Source organism: Ranitomeya variabilis, chromosome 3 (assembly GCF_051348905.1).
Source record: "Ranitomeya variabilis isolate aRanVar5 chromosome 3, aRanVar5.hap1, whole genome shotgun sequence".
Lineage (NCBI taxonomy): Eukaryota > Metazoa > Chordata > Amphibia > Anura > Dendrobatidae > Ranitomeya > Ranitomeya variabilis.
The window spans coordinates 715,275,487-715,293,505 of NC_135234.1; the positions used below are offsets into that span (position 1 = coordinate 715,275,487).

At 53.5% G+C, this 18,019-nt stretch overlaps 1 protein-coding gene across 1 annotated transcript; it reads left to right on the forward strand.

Annotated features, from left to right (window-relative positions):
- Window positions 1–10,145: 10,145 nt before the first annotated feature.
- MTIF3 (mitochondrial translational initiation factor 3) lies at window positions 10,146–16,367 on the forward strand. Its single transcript, XM_077298303.1, has 5 exons — window positions 10,146–10,254; window positions 10,731–10,775; window positions 13,206–13,697; window positions 15,334–15,488; window positions 16,094–16,367. Exons 3-5 carry the CDS (start codon window positions 13,214–13,216, stop codon window positions 16,313–16,315), a joined length of 861 nt encoding a protein of 286 aa, XP_077154418.1. The 5' UTR covers window positions 10,146–10,254; window positions 10,731–10,775; window positions 13,206–13,213; the 3' UTR covers window positions 16,316–16,367.
- Window positions 16,368–18,019: the final 1,652 nt, after the last annotated feature.

Sequence of the window (18,019 nt, forward strand, 5' to 3'; positions counted from 1 at the left end):
TGCCCAGGACAGCAGGTTTAGGTCCGGCGGAAAAGGAGGACAGAAATCATTGGGGGCAGTCCTGACGTCATTGGGCATGCGCAGACTGTCCGTGAGCGGCTGCAGTTTTGCGTCAATTGTCAACGATGAAATTCGTCATTAACCCTTTGTAGAATGCTGACATTCATACATTCAGTATTTGGTCAGTATTTGTAAGTAAGAACCTTGAGCGGAACAACTAGAGGAAAAGTATAATAGAAACACATCACCACTTCTGTATTTATCACCCACTCCTGGTTTTGGCTTACAGCTGAGGTAAAAAAAAACTCAAATACTGATAGTGTGAACGCGGCCTAACGGTGTTCTGGTTTTAGCTAAACAAAATAGTTTTTTTGTAGAGTAAAACATTGAGCAACGTTCCTACACTTTTTCACATGTTCATTTCAAAATTCTGCTTGCTGTGATTGAATAAAAACCTTCCTTCGCTTTATTGGATATAAATCAGGATACAGGAGCTCGGCTGAGTAGTGTTCGACTGATTTGATACATCGATGTCTCACGGTCCAAAGACTGACCCTGATGCCTGGCCCGGTAGGGGGGCTCTGACTACGCTGGGTGCTCCTGGCCCTGCTGGGGGGGCTCCTGACCCTGCCGGGATCTCCTGGCCCTGCTGGGGGGCTCCTGACCCTGCTGGGGGGCTCCTGACCCTGCCGGGGGGCTCCTGACCCTGCCGGGATCTCTTGGCCCTGCTGGGGGGCTCCTGGCCCTGCTGGGGGGCTCCTGACCCTGCCGGGATCTCCTGGCCCTGCTGGGGGGCTCCTGACCCTGCTGGGGGGCTCCTGACCCTGCCGGGATCTCTTGGCCCTGCTGGGGGGCTCCTGGCCCTGCTGGGGGGCTCCTGACCCTGCCGGGATCTCCTGGCCCTGCTGGGGGGCTCCTGACCCTGCCGGGATCTCCTGGCCCTGCTGGGGGGCTCCTGACCCTGCCGGGATCTCCTGGCCCTGCTGGGGGGCTCCTGACCCTGCCGGGATCTCCTGGCCCTGCTGGGGGGCTCCTGGCCCTGCCGGGGGGCTCCTGACCCTGCCGGGGGGCTCCTGGCCCTGCTGGGGGCCTCCTGATCCTGCTGGGGGGGATCCTGACCCTGCCGGGGGGCTCCTGACCCTGCTGGGGGCCTCCTGATCCTGCTGGGGGGGATCCTGACCCTGCTGGGGGGCTCCTGGCCCTGCTGGGGGGCTCCTGACCCTGCCGGGATCTCCTGGCCCTGCTGGGGGCCTCCTGATCCTGCTGGGGGGGATCCTGACCCTGCCGGGGGGCTCCTGACCCTGCCGGGGGGCTCCTGGCCCTGCCCAGCATTCACTACTTTCTTGCATTAATTAGATGAGACTCACACAGTCACGTCTCTGGGAGCGAGAAAAAAAAAAAAATCGGATACCACACAGAAGATCGGTTACTTCAGAAACATCTCTAATATAAACCTAGGACTCTGTATGTGATCAGGTACGTTTTAATGTAGAGGTACGAAAACGGATCAGAGACGGACACCACACGGACATAAAGAACACACAAATATAAGGAGGCGTTCACATAACCGTATCTTCAGTGTGAGTGCGGACCAACGTTATTCAATGGGGCAGTGCAGATGAGAGATTTCATTAACTGACAGAATCTCTGTGTGAGGAAAACGCAGCGTGCAGGAGGATCATCCATAAATTGGAGGGAACTCACCTAGGGGTAAAAGACATCAGATGCCACCAGGGGCCACAGTGCAGCACCCGATTTATACGGATACATGGCAATTCTGTCACATAGGGAACAGTAAATGGTCCTGTAATTATTAACAGCTGCTGCTGCAAAAACGGATTGTACACGGACGACAAGTGAGAAAAACATCTTCCTACTTTTCTGGATGAACCGGACCCATTTTTTATACGCTCGTCTGCAGCCGACCTTAAGATACGTCCAAACATGTCAGAGTTCCTCCCGAAAATTGCTAAGTAAATCTGCCATCATCTGCACAAACAACCACTGTTCTTATACAGGGAACCTGTCAGCAGGAATAACGCTGATCACCTGCAGATATGGGGTCAATATGCAGATTAGCAGCGTTATGATGGTGTCCGGCGCCTGCACACAGCTGAGCGCAGCGGGGAGAAAATGATATTTATTCCCCCCAGCAGCATCCGGTATTCAGTCATGGGGGCGGCACCGGGTCAGTTAGGCTGCGTGTCCACGCTCAGGATGGCCGGCGGTATCGCCGCAGCGGCGAAGCCGCTCGGCGCTAAGCCCCGCCCCCTTTCTGGGACGCGATGGTGCCGGATGTGTACTGTACACATCCGGGATCATCGCACCCCTCGCCATAGGGCCCTGTGATATGCCTTGCGGGGACGCTGCGTCCCCGCAAGGTGTACGGACATGCTGCGATCTGAAAAGACACGCAGCATGTCCGGAGTCGCAAGGCCGCCGCGTGCGGGTTTCCACGCATAGTGGACACGGGATTTCAACAAATCCCCTCCACTATGCTGGAACATCTGGACGCTGCGTGTTTGACGCTGCAGCGTCAAACAAGCAGCGTTTCCTGACAGTGAACACTCACCCTTATACAGAGAGGCCGCTGTAACATCGCCCCCAAAGTTCTTATGGGGGCCCTCTGGCTGCCTTTATTACGGGGGGGCACTCTGGCTGCCTTTATTACGGGGGGGCCCTCTGGCTGCCTTTATTACGGGGGCCCTCTGGCTGCCTTTATTACGGGGGGCACTCTGGCTGCCTTTATTACGGGGGCCCTCTGGCTGCCTTTATTACGGGGGGCACTCTGGCTGCCTTTATTACGGGGGCCCTCTGGCTGCCTTTATTACGGGGGGCACTCTGGCTGCCTTTATTACGGGGGCCCTCTGGCTGCCTTTATTACGGGGGGCACTCTGGCTGCCTTTATTACGGGGGGCCCTCTGGCTTTATTACGGGGGGCACTCTGGCTGCCTTTATTACGGGGGCACTCTGGCTGCCTTTATTACGGGGGGCACTCTGGCTGCCTTTATTATGGGGGGGGGCACTCTGGCTGCCTTTATTACGGGGGGCACTCGCTGCCTTTATTACGGGGGGCACTCTGGTAGCCTTTATTACGGGGGGCACTCTGGCTTCCTTTATTACGGGGGGCACTCTGGCTGCCTTTATTATGGGGGGCACTCTGGCTGCCTTTATTACGGGGGGCACTCTGGCTGCCTTTATTACAGGGGGCACTCTGGCTGCCTTTATTACGGGGGCACTCTGGCTGCCTTTATTACGGGGGGCCCTCTGGCTGCCTTTATTACGGGGGGCACTCTGGCTGCCTTTATTACGGGGGCATTCTGGCTGCCTTTATTACGGGGGGCACTCTGGCTGCCCTTATTACGGGGGGCACTCTGGCTGCCTTTATTACGGGGGGCACTCTGGCTGCCTTTATTACGGGGGGGCACTCTGGCTGCCTTTATTACGGGGGTCACTCTGGCTGCCTTTATTACGGGGGGGGCACTCTGGCTGCCTTTATTACGGGGGGCACTCTGGCAGCCTTTATTACGGGAGGCACTCTGGCTGCCTTTATTACGGGGGGGCACTCTGGCTGCCTTTATTACGGGGGGGGGGGCACTCTGGCTGCCTTTATTACGGGGGCCCTCTGGCTGCCTTTATTACGGGGGGCCCTCTGGCTGCCTTTATTACGGGGGCACTCTGGCTGCCTTTATTACGGGGGGCCCTCTGGCTGCCTTTATTACGGGGGGCCCTCTGGCTGCCTTTATTACGGGGGCACTCTGGCTGCCTTTATTACGGGGGGGGCACTCTGGCTGCCTTTATTACGGGGGGGCACTCTGGCTGCCTTTATTACGGGGGGGGCACTCTGGCTGCCTTTATTACGGGGGCCCTCTGGCTGCCTTTATTACGGGGGGCCCTCTGGCTGCCTTTATTACGGGGGCACTCTGGCTGCCTTTATTACGGGGGGCCCTCTGGCTGCCTTTATTACGGGGGCCCTCTGGCTGCCTTTATTACGGGGGCACTCTGGCTGCCTTTATTACGGGGGGCACTCTGGCTGCCTTTATTACTGGGGGCACTCTGGCTGCCTTTATTACGGGGGGCACTCTGGCTACCTTTATTACGGGGGGCACTCTGGCTTCCTTTATTACGGGGGGCACTCTGGCTGCCTTTATTATGGGGGGCACTCTGGCTGCCTTTATTACGGGGGGCACTCTGGCTGCCTTTATTACAGGGGGCACTCTGGCTGCCTTTATTATGGGGGGGGCACTCTGGCTGCCTTTATTACGGGGGGCACTCTGGCTGCCTTTATTACGGGGGCACTCTGGCTGCCTTTATTACGGGGGGCCCTCTGGCTTCCTTTATTATGGGGGGCACTCTGGCTGCCTTTATTACGGGGGCATTCTGGCTGCCTTTATTACGGGGGGCACTCTGGCTGCTTTTATTATGGGGGGCACTCTGGCTGCCTTTATTACGGGGGGCACTCTGGCTGCCTTTATTACGGGGGGGCACTCTGGCTGCCTTTATTACGGGGGTCACTCTGGCTGCCTTTATTACGGGGGGGGCACTCTGGCTGCCTTTATTACGGGGGGCACTCTGGCTGCCTTTATTACGGGGGGCACTCTGGCTGCCTTTATTACGGGGGGGCACTCTGGCTGCCTTTATTACGGGGGGGGGCACTCTGGCTGCCTTTATTACGGGGGCCCTCTGGCTGCCTTTATTACGGGGGGCCCTCTGGCTGCCTTTATTACGGGGGCACTCTGGCTGCCTTTATTACGGGGGGCCCTCTGGCTGCCTTTATTACGGGGGCCCTCTGGCTGCCTTTATTACGGGGGCCCTCTGGCTGCCTTTATTACGGGGGCCCTCTGGCTGCCTTTATTACCGGGGCCCTCTGGCTGCCTTTATTACGGGGGGGGGCACTCTGGCTGCCTTTATTACGGGGGCACTCTGGCTGCCTTTATTACGGGGGGCCCTCTGGCTGCCTTTATTACGGGGGCCCTCTGGCTGCCTTTATTACGGGGGCCCTCTGGCTGCCTTTATTACGGGGGGGGCACTCTGGCTGCCTTTATTACGGAGGGGGGGGCACTCTGGCTGCCTTTATTATGGGGGTCACTCTGGCTGCCTTTATTATGGGGGGGCACTCTGGCTGCCTTTATTACGGGGGGCACTCTGGATGCCTTTATTACAGGGGCACTCTGGCTGCCTTTATTACGGGGGGCACTCTGGCTGCCTTTATTACGGGGGGCACTCTGGCTGCCTTTATTACAGGGGGCACTCTGGCTGCCTTTATTACGGGGGGCACTCTGGCTTCCTTTATTACGGGGGCCACTCTGGCTGCCTTTATTATGGGGGGCACCCTGGCTGCCTTTATTACGGGGGCACTCTGGCTGCCTTTATTACGGGGGGCACTCTGGCTGCCTTTATTACGGGGGGCACTCTGGCTGCCTTTATTACGGGGGCACTCTGGCTGCCTTTATTACGGGGGGCCCTCTGGCTTCCTTTATTACGGGGGGCCCTCTGGCTTCCTTTATTACGGGGGGCACTCTGGCTGCCTTTATTACGGGGGCATTCTGGCTGCCTTTATTATGGGGGGCACTCTGGCTGCCTTTATTACGGGGGGCACTCTGGCTGCCTTTATTACGGGGGGGGCACTCTGGCTGCCTTTATTACGGGGGCACTCTGGCTGCCTTTATTACGGGGGGGCACTCTGGCTGCCTTTATTACGGGGGGGCACTCTGGCTGCCTTTATTACAGGGGCCCTCTGGCTGCCTTTATTACGGGGGGCCCTCTGGCTGCCTTTATTACGGGGGGCACTCTGGCTGCCTTTATTACAGGGGGCACTCTGGCTGCCTTTATTACGGGGGGCACTCTGGCTGCCTTTATTACGGGGGCACTCTGGCTGCCTTTATTACGGGGGGCCCTCTGGCTTCCTTTATTACGGGGGGCCCTCTGGCTTCCTTTATTACGGGGGGCACTCTGGCTGCCTTTATTACGGGGGCATTCTGGCTGCCTTTATTATGGGGGGCACTCTGGCTGCCTTTATTACGGGGGGCACTCTGGCTGCCTTTATTACGGGGGGCACTCTGGCTGCCTTTATTACGGGGGGGCACTCTGGCTGCCTTTATTACGGGGGGGCACTCTGGCTGCCTTTATTACGGGGGCACTCTGGCTGCCTTTATTACGGGGGGGCACTCTGGCTGCCTTTATTACGGGGGCCCTCTGGCTGCCTTTATTACGGGGGGCCCTCTGGCTGCCTTTATTACGGGGGCCCTCTGGCTGCCTTTATTACGGGGGGCACTCTGGCTGCCTTTATTACGGGGGGGCACTCTGGCTGCCTTTATTACGGGGGCACTCTGGCTGCCTTTATTACGGGGGCACTCTGGCTGCCTTTATTACGGGGAGCCCTCTGGCTGCCTTTATTACGGGGGCCCTCTGGCTGCCTTTATTACGGGGGCCCTCTGGCTGCCTTTATTACAGGGGCACTCTGGCTGCCTTTATTACGGGGGCATTCTGGCTGCCTTTATTACGGGGGGCACTCTGGCTGCCTTTATTACGGGGGGCACTCTGGCTGCCTTTATTACGGGGGGCACTCTGGCTGCCTTTATTACGGGGGGGCACTCTGGCTGCCTTTATTACGGGGGTCACTCTGGCTGCCTTTATTACGGGGGGGGGCACTCTGGCTGCCTTTATTACGGGGGGCACTCTGGCTGCCTTTATTACGGGGGGCACTCTGGCTGCCTTTATTACGGGGGGGCACTCTGGCTGCCTTTATTACGGGGGGGCACTCTGGCTGCCTTTATTACGGGGGCCCTCTGGCTGCCTTTATTACGGGGGGCCCTCTGGCTGCCTTTATTACGGGGGCACTCTGGCTGCCTTTATTACGGGGGGCCCTCTGGCTGCCTTTATTACGGGGGCCCTCTGGCTGCCTTTATTACGGGGGCCCTCTGGCTGCCTTTATTACGGGGGCCCTCTGGCTGCCTTTATTACGGGGGGGGCACTCTGGCTGCCTTTATTACGGGGGCACTCTGGCTGCCTTTATTACGGGGGGCCCTCTGGCTGCCTTTATTACGGGGGCCCTCTGGCTGCCTTTATTACGGGGGCCCTCTGGCTGCCTTTATTACGGGGGGGGCACTCTGGCTGCCTTTATTACGGAGGGTCACTCTGGCTGCCTTTATTACGGGGGGCCCTCTGGCTGCCTTTATTACGGGGGCCCTCTGGCTGCCTTTATTACGGAGGGTCACTCTGGCTGCCTTTATTATGGGGGTCACTCTGGCTGCCTTTATTATGGGGGGGGCACTCTGGCTGCCTTTATTACGGGGGGCACTCTGGATGCCTTTATTACAGGGGCAATCTGGCTGCCTTTATTACGGGGGGCACTCTGGCTGCCTTTATTACGGGGGGCACTCTGGCTGCCTTTATTACAGGGGCACTCTGGCTGCCTTTATTATGGGGGGCACCCTGGCTGCCTTTATTACGGGGGGCCCTCTGGCTTCCTTTATTACGGGGGGCACTCTGGCTTCCTTTATTACGGGGGGCACTCTGGCTGCCTTTATTACGGGGGCATTCTGGCTGCCTTTATTATGGGGGGTACTCTGGCTGCCTTTATTACGGGGGGCACTCTGGCTGCCTTTATTACGGGGGGCACTCTGGCTGCCTTTATTACAGGGGCACTCTGGCTGCCTTTATTACGGGGGGCACTCTGGCTGCCTTTATTACGGGGGGCACTCTGGCTGCCTTTATTACGGGGGGCACTCTGGCTGCCTTTATTACGGGGGGCACTCTGGCTGCCTTTATTATGGGGGGCACTCTGGCTGCCTTTATTACGGGGGCACTCTGGCTGCCTTTATTACGGGGGGCTCTCTGGCTTCCTTTATTACGGGGGGCCCTCTGGCTTCCTTTATTACGGGGGGCACTCTGGCTGCCTTTATTACGGGGCATTCTGGCTGCCTTTATTATGGGGGGCACTCTGGCTGCCTTTATTACGGGGGGCACTCTGGCTGCCTTTATTACGGGGGGCACTCTGGCTGCCTTTATTACGGGGGGGCACTCTGGCTGCCTTTATTACGTTGGCACTCTGGCTGCCTTTATTACGGGGGGCACTCTGGCTGCCTTTATTACGGGGGGGCACTCTGGCTGCCTTTATTACGGGGGCCCTCTGGCTGCCTTTATTACGGGGGGCCCTCTGGCTGCCTTTATTACGGGGGGCACTCTGGCTGCCTTTATTACGGGGGGCACTCTGGCTGCCTTTATTACGGGGGCACTCTGGCTGCCTTTATTACGGGGGGCCCTCTGGCTTCCTTTATTACGGGGGGCCCTCTGGCTTCCTTTATTACGGGGGGCACTCTGGCTGCCTTTATTACGGGGGCATTCTGGCTGCCTTTATTATGGGGGGCACTCTGGCTGCCTTTATTACGGGGGGCACTCTGGCTGCCTTTATTACGGGGGGCACTCTGGCTGCCTTTATTACGGGGGGGCACTCTGGCTGCCTTTATTACGGGGGGGCACTCTGGCTGCCTTTATTACGGGGGCACTCTGGCTGCCTTTATTACGGGGGGGGCACTCTGGCTGCCTTTATTACGGGGGGGCACTCTGGCTGCCTTTATTACGGGGGGCCCTCTGGCTGCCTTTATTACGGGGGCCCTCTGGCTGCCTTTATTACGGGGGGCACTCTGGCTGCCTTTATTACGGGGGGGCACTCTGGCTGCCTTTATTACGGGGGGGGCACTCTGGCTGCCTTTATTACGGGGGCACTCTGGCTGCCTTTATTACGGGGGGCCCTCTGGCTGCCTTTATTACGGGGGCCCTCTGGCTGCCTTTATTACGGGGGGGGCCCTCTGGCTGCCTTTTTTACGGGGGCCCTCTGGCTGCCTTTATTACGGGGGGGCACTCTGGCTGCCTTTATTACGGGGGGGCACTCTGGCTGCCTTTATTACGGGGGGGGCACTCTGGCTGCCTTTATTACGGGGGCCCTCTGGCTGCCTTTATTACGGGGGGCCCTCTGGCTGCCTTTATTACGGGGGCCCTCTGGCTGCCTTTATTACGGGGGGGGGGCCCTCTGGCTGCCTTTATTACGGGGGGGCCCTCTGGCTGCCTTTTTTACGGGGGGGCACTCTGGCTGCCTTTATTACGGGGGCACTCTGGCTGCCTTTATTACGGGGGGCCCTCTGGCTGCCTTTATTACGGGGGCCCTCTGGCTGCCTTTATTACGGGGGGGGGCCCTCTGGCTGCCTTTTTTATGGGGGCCCTCTGGCTGCCTTTATTACGGGGGGGGGGCCCTCTGGCTGCCTTTTTTATGGGGGCCCTCTGGCTGCCTTTATTACGGGGGGGGGCACTCTGGCTGCCTTTATTACGGGGGGGCACTCTGGCTGCCTTTATTACGGGGGCCCTCTGGCTGCCTTTATTACGGGGGGCCCTCTGGCTGCCTTTATTACGGGGGCCCTCTGGCTGCCTTTATTACGGGGGGGCACTCTGGCTGCCTTTATTACGGGGGGCCCTCTGGCTGCCTTTATTACGGGGGCCCTCTGGCTGCCTTTATTACGGGGGGGCACTCTGGCTGCCTTTATTACGGGGGGGCACTCTGGCTGCCTTTATTATGGGGGGCCCTCTGGCTGCCTTTATTACGGAGGGTCACTCTGGCTGCCTTTATTACAGGGGGCACTCTGGCTGCCTTTATTACGGGGGACGTCTTCTGGCTGGTGGTAGGGTATGTGCTGCAGAGAACCATGTACATCGCTCCAGTGGGCGCAGCAGTTGTTTCGGGCTCTGGAGCATATAATCTCATTGGTCCATATGAAAAGATCAATACTAAAGAGCTGTGATAGTTGGGGCCCCTGTTGAATCTTGCATTGTGGCCCCTGATGAGACCTTGCTGTATATACTGTTCTGGTTTATACTTATAACGCAGCATAGAAACGCAATAAATGTCATAACACACACGTGTGAAGATCCTGCGACATTAGCTCCGCCACGTCCCTCCGCAGGGGGCAGCAGGCAGGGGAGGGGGCAGCGGGCAGGGGAGGGGGCAGCAGACGGCGGAGGGGGCAGCGGGCAGGGGAGGGGGCAGCGGGCAGGGGAGGGGGCAGCAGGCAGGGGAGCGGCCTCCCGGTAACTGCAGCGCCTGCCCCTTTAAGACTAAAGCCGTGAACCAGTTTGTGAATGGCGAAGGGGGCGTGTACCAGTCATGTGACCTTGAGCGGCCCTGGTTAACCCCTAGTTGGCCGTGTGACAGCTTCGCCTGTGCTTTGCTGCTGGTTCCGGTGCGGTTCCGGTGCAGGCCGGGTAGGTGACGGTGCCGGGAGCGCTCTGTGCAGTGGCGGCTCGGGGCCAGGCTGTCGGCCTCAGTGATTGCCCCAGTAATGCAGGGCAGGCCGGGGATGGAGCTAGGCCTAGTCCGTGCCCTGATGCATGGTGTGTGCGGACTCTGCGGTATCACACACTACTATCATGGAGCAGATCACCGCACCCTTGGCCTATCCCACTGCAGCCTCCTTAAGGTTTGGGCCAAAGTTAGAAAAAGGCTTTCCTCCTGAGAACAGCGCCACACCTGGCAGCGCCTGGTCCTGCAGAGTCCTGGGGCAGAGCTGTAATACCAGGCGCCGCCTGTGCTCATGGGGGGCGCAAACTATAACCCTCAGTACTTCAATCTCAGAAAACAACGTATAGAAAATAAATGTTCCTGCGCATCGTCCTCGCGGTACATTCCATGGACGCGGCGTCACCAGCCGGGCCTCACTGTTATCTCTGTTTCCCCACAGGAGCGGTGGAGAATAATGAGCTGACGGGGAACATCCAGCGAGCCTGTGAGTAGCGGATGCTGCACCTCCTGTGTCTGCAGTACTAGTGCTCCGCTGCAAGGCTTCACATGACCTTTATATAGCGCCAGCATATCCCGCAGCGCTGTACAACGGGCGCATGTGCTGACATCAGACAGCTAATATGGAGATCCCGATCACAAGAGCCTACAGACTATTGTCCAGGCTGGGGGTTCACCCTGTGACTGGCGAATCCTCAGTGCGCACTGTCAGGATTCTCCGGGGCCGTGAACTGGCGATCATGTGACCCTGAGCATGTGATTTGCATACTCCTGGCCACATTCCAACTAGACTTGTGCATTAAGTGATACTGCGCACGTCTAGTAGGCACGTGACCGCATGTATGCAAATCACACGCCTGGCGCCGGCACCGGAGAATCCTGACAGTGCGTACACTGCGATGACTGAGTGACTGCAGACTTGAACCCCAAGCCTGGACAACCCCTTTAAGGAAAATGGGGGAATCAGACAGAATGTCCTTGTAGTGTACGGTTCAGCCATCTTTGTAGTAAAGCTACGTGAGCCGCTAACCGTCGTTCTCCATATACAGCGCTGCTGAGAGAGGGAAGGTGATGAAGATGTAGGATGGGACCCGAGGCGTTAGATCAGTGAGGTCATGTGATCGGCCTGCCGAAAAAGATGGTTGTTTGTTTTTGTCCCACTGGAAACTGCAATTTAACCTGATTATCTGGGGCGGAACATTCCAGGGAATCGGTGCAGCACAGAGGAAGTTTGTGGAGATTTTAAAGCGGATCCACTACAAAAAAAAAATCCTCAAAAACTCTGTGTGAACATAGCCTTGGCCCTCAGTCGGACGTCAGTGATTTTTCTTGTATGCAAAAACACAGTTTTTTCATCAGTGTGTCAATTTTTACCATCAAATTAGTATGTATGAAAACAATATTACAAAGCTTCTCCTTTTCTTTGCAATATTACTTACGGGCAGTAAAATCGGACATGTCACACTTTTTTTTTTTTCTTGGCGGGTGGAACAGTGCATGAACAGCTCCATAGACTGTAATGTGCACGTGTTCTATCCCTGAAAACCACGGAGATAACCTGCTCTGAAGGAGACCTTCATAAGAGGAACGGAGAGAATGGGTGCGCAGCGGACAGATGCGAGGGAGGAGGTGTAGGGAGGTGTAACACTTTGGAGCACTTTGTGGGTGAGATGAGTGATATGTTTATATTCTGCAGTGGATGGGTAACCAGTGCAATGACTGGCACAAGGTGGAGGCATCGGTGTAGCAGCTGGACTGAAATCGGATTCTGACTGCTACATTCAGATGCGCTAATAAAAGCTAAATAATAACACAAAGAAGTGAAATGTGTCGAAGCCACTGCTGGGGGAAGGGGATGTGCAACCAATTAAGTTACTACTTTTTTAATTTTTAGGTAGGTCCATAAAACCTGAGAGCTGGAATGTGATTGGTAGCTAGGAAAATCTGCTCCGTTTTTTTGTTGCGCCAGTTTTTAATATTCGGAATCCTGTTCTACAGATCCCATTAGGTCAGCCCCTGTCCATAAGCCGAATGACAGAATATGGAAATGTTAGGGAGGGGTCATCTGCTTGGGACCAGAGAAGAAATTCATCACGGATCAGTCAGCCGTATATCTGAATGTTCTTCATGATGGCCGCATGGCCTAATCTGTCTGCGACAAAGTCTGGGGAGAAGCCCGGAAACAATCCTGAAATAAATTACCATGAAACGGGATCCGGTCCACCGCGTTATGAGCATAAAAGCCTGCCCTCCTAATAATACTTCTCCACTGCAGGGGGCGCTACTGAGCTCTGAGTTTTAGGATTTCCCCATGTTACGGTCCTTTTATGTCCAGTCTCTTATGTAGGAACGCAGGAGATCTCTCGGGGATGCATTTCTTGACTGTCTCATCTAGCAATCAGCAGGATTGTGAATGCAGCTCTTGATTATAGTACAGGCAGTAGCACGTGATCAGTAGAACTTATTTATTATGCAAAGTAAAGGCTAAGAGCAATTTCTTGTTACCTAGGAGACCGACCACCGCTGCCGTCTAGCGTGTAAGCGCTGCACTGGAGTTGGCCGGAACTATGAGGTAACAGTGCACTCCAGCGATCCTGGCCAGCTTCAAAACAGCGCTCGCAGGCACAATAAAAGAGCTTGTAAGCGCTGCGCAGGTTTTGCTACTGGTCGGTCTCCAAGACAACGAACAGTAAACAAAAGAAAATTTCTAGTATCTCAGGAACGGCTGAAAATGTTAACAAGTAGTAAATTGCAAAATTGCTCCCATTTACCAGCACTAGTTGACAATACCCATTTCTAAAAACAAAATGGGAGTGACCCTTTAAAGTGACTAATACCTTTCTATTTTTTAGGAACAGAGAGGGCTGTCGTATGTTGACTTAAAGTATTGTTCTCGTTTTTGTTTTTTCTCTCCTAGCCGGCAGAATGTCCGGACTTCACCTGAAGAAAATGCTTTGCCAAGCTGCCAATAACGGCCGGTGTTATTTCGGAAGACACTTTGGCTTGTGTCATAGATCATATAAGACGGCGAGTTATCTACCGTGGGCTACCGTTGGCTGGACGAGAAAAGGACTGCTGGCCGTGGATGTAAAACCCTACAGTACGGCCGAGGAGGACGCGGCCAAACAACCAATGGCACCAAAAAAGATCAATATCAACGCCAGGAAGGTGATCGGGCACGTCGGCCGGATAATCCCCTATAAAATGATCCAGGTGCTGGATAAAGATGGGAAGGACAGAGGGAAGATGCTGAGAAGGGATGTGATCCGCGTCATGGAGGAGGAGAACCTGAAACTGGTGTCGGTCTCGCACAGCGCGGATCCACCCGTGTACAAGCTGCTGACCGGGAAAGAGCTGCACGAGGAGCAGCTGAGACTCCGAGAGCAGCAGAAACAAAGCTCCAGCCCCGGTATATATCCTTATCACTACTCCACAGGGGTACACTGTCTAGAAGGGGCACTTTGGGCAGTCTTCATAGCTAAAACTTGGGGTGTGCATAATAGTCTGGAGAAGCTGAGTTTTAAGGATTCTTAGCTAGGACCTGGCAAATATCTGGGTGTTGCCCTGCTGAGATCTTCTTCCTCATTCATCGTAGTGTCTTTCATAGTACACGCCAAACTGCATCCTTCATAGATGTGATAAAGGCATACCTGCAATTGTTCACATGGCTGCAATCGGGTTCTTTAAGGGGTTGTTCATTCCTGGTGATATTTTCTGCAAGCTCAGCAGACTCCTAACACTGTGTAAAGCACTTTTTGGATTTGCCGATTCCTGCAGTCATCCTGTGACTACACGTATACGATTTGCATATTTGCAGTCACCTGCCAACTAGAGTCTCCGCCGCTTGAGAGATGCAGGGTGAGACTAGTCGGCACGTGACCGCTGGTCTGCAAATCGTATACATGTAGCCACTGGATGACCGCAGGAACCAACAGGCAGAGCCAAATCCCAAAAGTGCATTACACACAGTCAAAATCCGAAAAGTTTCAGAAAATGTCACCAGGGATGGACATTTAATGCACCGTACAATACACGTCTGTGTGCGGCCCTGGTTATATAACGCACCGTACAATACATGTCTGTGTGCGGCCCCGGTTATATAATGCACCGTACAATACATGTCTGTGTGCGGCCCCGGTTATATAATGCACCGTACAATACACGTCTGTGTGCGGCCCCGGTTATATAACGCACCGTACAATACACGTCTGTGTGCGGCCCCGGTTATATAACGCACCGTACAATACACGTCTGTGTGCAGCCCCGGATATATAATGCACCGTACAATACACGTCTGTGTGCGGCCCCGGTTATATAATGCACCGTACAATACACATCTGTGTGCGGCCCCGGTTATATAACGCACCGTACAATACACGTGTGTGCGGCCCGGGTTATATAATGCACGGTATAATACACGTCTGTGTGCGGCCACGGTTATATAATGCGCCGTACAATACACGTCTGTGTGCGGCCCCGGATATATAATGCACCGTACAATGCACGTCTGTGTGCGGCCCCGGTTATATAATGCACCGTACAATACACGTCTGTGTGCGGCCCCGGATATATAATGCACCGTACAATACACGTCTGTGTGCGGCCCCGGATATATAATGCACCGTACAATACACGTCTGTGTGCGGCCCCGGTTATATAATGCACCGTACAATACACGTCTGTGTGCGGCCCCGGATATATAATGCACCGTACAATGCACGTCTGTGTGCGGCCCCGGATATATAATGCACCGTACAATGCACGTCTGTGTGCGGCCCCGGATATATAATGCACCGTACAATACACGTCTGTGTGCGGCCCCGGTTATATAATGCACGGTATAATACACGTCTGTGTGTGGCCCCGGATATATAATGCACCGTACAATGCACGTCTGTGTGCGGCCCCGGATATATAATGCACCGTACAATACACGTCTGTGTGCGGCCCCGGGTTATATAATGCACCGTACAATACATGTTTATGTGCGGCCCCAGATATATAATGCACCGTGCATTATATATTATATATACTTCATTCCGCAGGTCCCGTCCAGATCAAGGAGATGTCCTTTCTCGCCAGCATTTCCCAACATGATTTAGATGTGAAAAGGAAACAGATTATCCATTGGATTGAGAAGAAGCATCATGTACGGATCACTGTCCTGAACAGTCGCATTGCAAATGGGCCAGACAAGCTGGTAAGTGGGGCTGCAGTCAGAGGACCTGTTAGCGGGTCAGATGGGCCCAGTTTTTGGTTTTCTTTTATTCCCGCTGCTTTCCTGACTATTCTGCTGGTGTTCTTTTTTTTTTTTTTAATCCTCCATGCAGTTTCGGAGATACGGGCCTCTACACTTTGTTCTCATTTTTATGGTCTTACTCAGAGAGAAATAATGCAGAATAGAAACCATGTAATGTAAAGGCCATAAACATTAGAAAGTTATAAAAAGACCCCAGAACGTTATAAAAAGATCTCCAGAACCGTATGGAAAATTTATATAACAAAAACAAACCAAAAAATGCAATGCCCAGCGGAACAGCAGGAATAAAATAAGATAAAAAACTGTCCACTAGGATCAGGGTAATATGCCTCGCCGCTCATGCTCCGGGGTGTTATACAGGCAAAGGTCAGGTGTCACCTTGAGGAGCATAGTGCTGATCCTACAAGACTCGGCTGACTGCTTTCTATGTGTATGGATGGCTTACAGGAACACTGCCGGCATAAAGCGGGGAATACGATTTTCCATGAGTGAGCCTATAAGAATAGATGTTGTAATAAGCTGCTCCTTTTCTGCTTCCCTCTCAGGACGTTTTGCAGCAAATGATAGAAAGCATGGTGGCTTGTTCTACATGTATGGTCCAACCAAAGGAAAGGAAGGATGGCAGAGCCATGATCTGTGTCCTGCGGCCACTGTCTGACAAGGAAATGCAGAGACGCAAAACGGAACAACCAGGACTGGAAAAGCGAGGAGACAGCGCTCCTATCGAGACGCCCGAGACAAAGGACAACCATGGACCAAGCCCATGAAGGGCACACGATTCTGGCCTCAGCCTATTAAAGAGAGATTTCATTTTCATTATTATTATTTACTCTTCTTAATTTACCATTAGGTGACACTTGTTGGGTCCTTGTCCATGAAATCCCACCAGTATTATTTAGTAATAGATTTTAGTGGTCTTCCGACCGCCTAGACACATTATGTTGGGGAAGAGAAGGGTCGAGGAGTTGGAATTTCCATTCTTGATCTTGTTGCTATCAGCTGAGATAAGATAGAAGAGTCTGGCAGCATCTTTCTTCTCTCTCCCCATTGAAAACACAAGATCTCGGCCTGGACAGACGGCTGAAGAAATGTTGGGCTTACAACCAGCTCATGTGAATGGCCAGCTTATCTGTCTGATGGCTCTTTTCCCTTAGTTTCTCTATAATATGTGTTTTATCCTTGGTATGAAAATTGCCTCTTCAGTGAAGAAGAGGACTTGAAATCTAGATCCACCTATTGGGAAGTTGCAGTCCTAAAACGTCAGTATCGACCCTTAAATGAACCTTGCCGCATGACTTAGGATTAAAGCCAAACCAAAATCTCAATATGCAGACACGTGTTTCGGTAGATTTTCCCCCACTGAGTGCAAAGCATGAGATCTGATTTGGCTGTGGAGGCTAAAGGGTAACGTTTCTCCCTGTGGATTGTGGCATGCCAGGGTAAGGAGACTTCTATGCTTTGCACTGAGATTCTTGTTTGACTTTTATCCTAAGACAAGGCTTGTTAAAGGGCCAATAATGACTTTATTTCCAATAGGCCAGTTATTTTCCTCTCTGAAGAGACAATTTGCATATTTAATTTCCCAGAGGAGCATTGCACAGCCTATAAGTCTCCTTACACTGGCATGTAACTTGCCACAAGGAAAAACATTAACCATGGTATACATAGCATGCAGCCATGTTCTTGTTTTGGGGGACCATGGAGAAAGTTGTCCTAATCCTGATTGGTCTTATTCTCTTTGCTACTGGGTGGCGAAATGTCCATGGTCAACAAGGGTACAGCATGGATCCAAAGGTTATGGAAATGCTGTGGAGAGGGAAACAAACACTTTTGTCCCATAACAGAGGCCCGCTTTTTATCTTTTACGAAAAGGCAAAATTCTCACTTATAGAGTATTATCTACAGAAGCAAGAGCACAAAGCTCTCCACAGTGCAGGGACCCTTATAACATAAAATGGCGATAGTTGCCCAAGTTCTGGGGGCTAGGTAAACGGAGAGATCTATGCATATGGCAGGTAAAATTCTCTGATAGGGCTTATGTCCTGTAGTAACAAAGGAGCGGTCATGACAAAATCTGATATGTCTGATCCTTATTTCCACAGACATGCCATGTTTGTTGGCAGGTCCAGACAGTTTGGGCGATGTTTGCAGTCTAGCGTCTATATCCTACTGTATGTGTCTGCAACGCTGGCGATATAGCGGAGAGGACTGTTGCTCAGATGATGCCTATTTCCCTAAAATCCTCCATAAATATGGCCCCCCTCAAGATAATCATATGGTGGCAGTAGGGATTAAAAGCTAGACATCCTCAACAGCGCTAATCTTGGGGGGATAATAGGATTGGATAGGTTGAAATCTAGAGGTAATTTCATGACCCAATTCTGCAGCATTAAAAGTGTATTCCATTCTCCTATCCCAATATATAGTAGGTGTAATAATAATAATATTAGCAAATACCTCCAATTACAAAT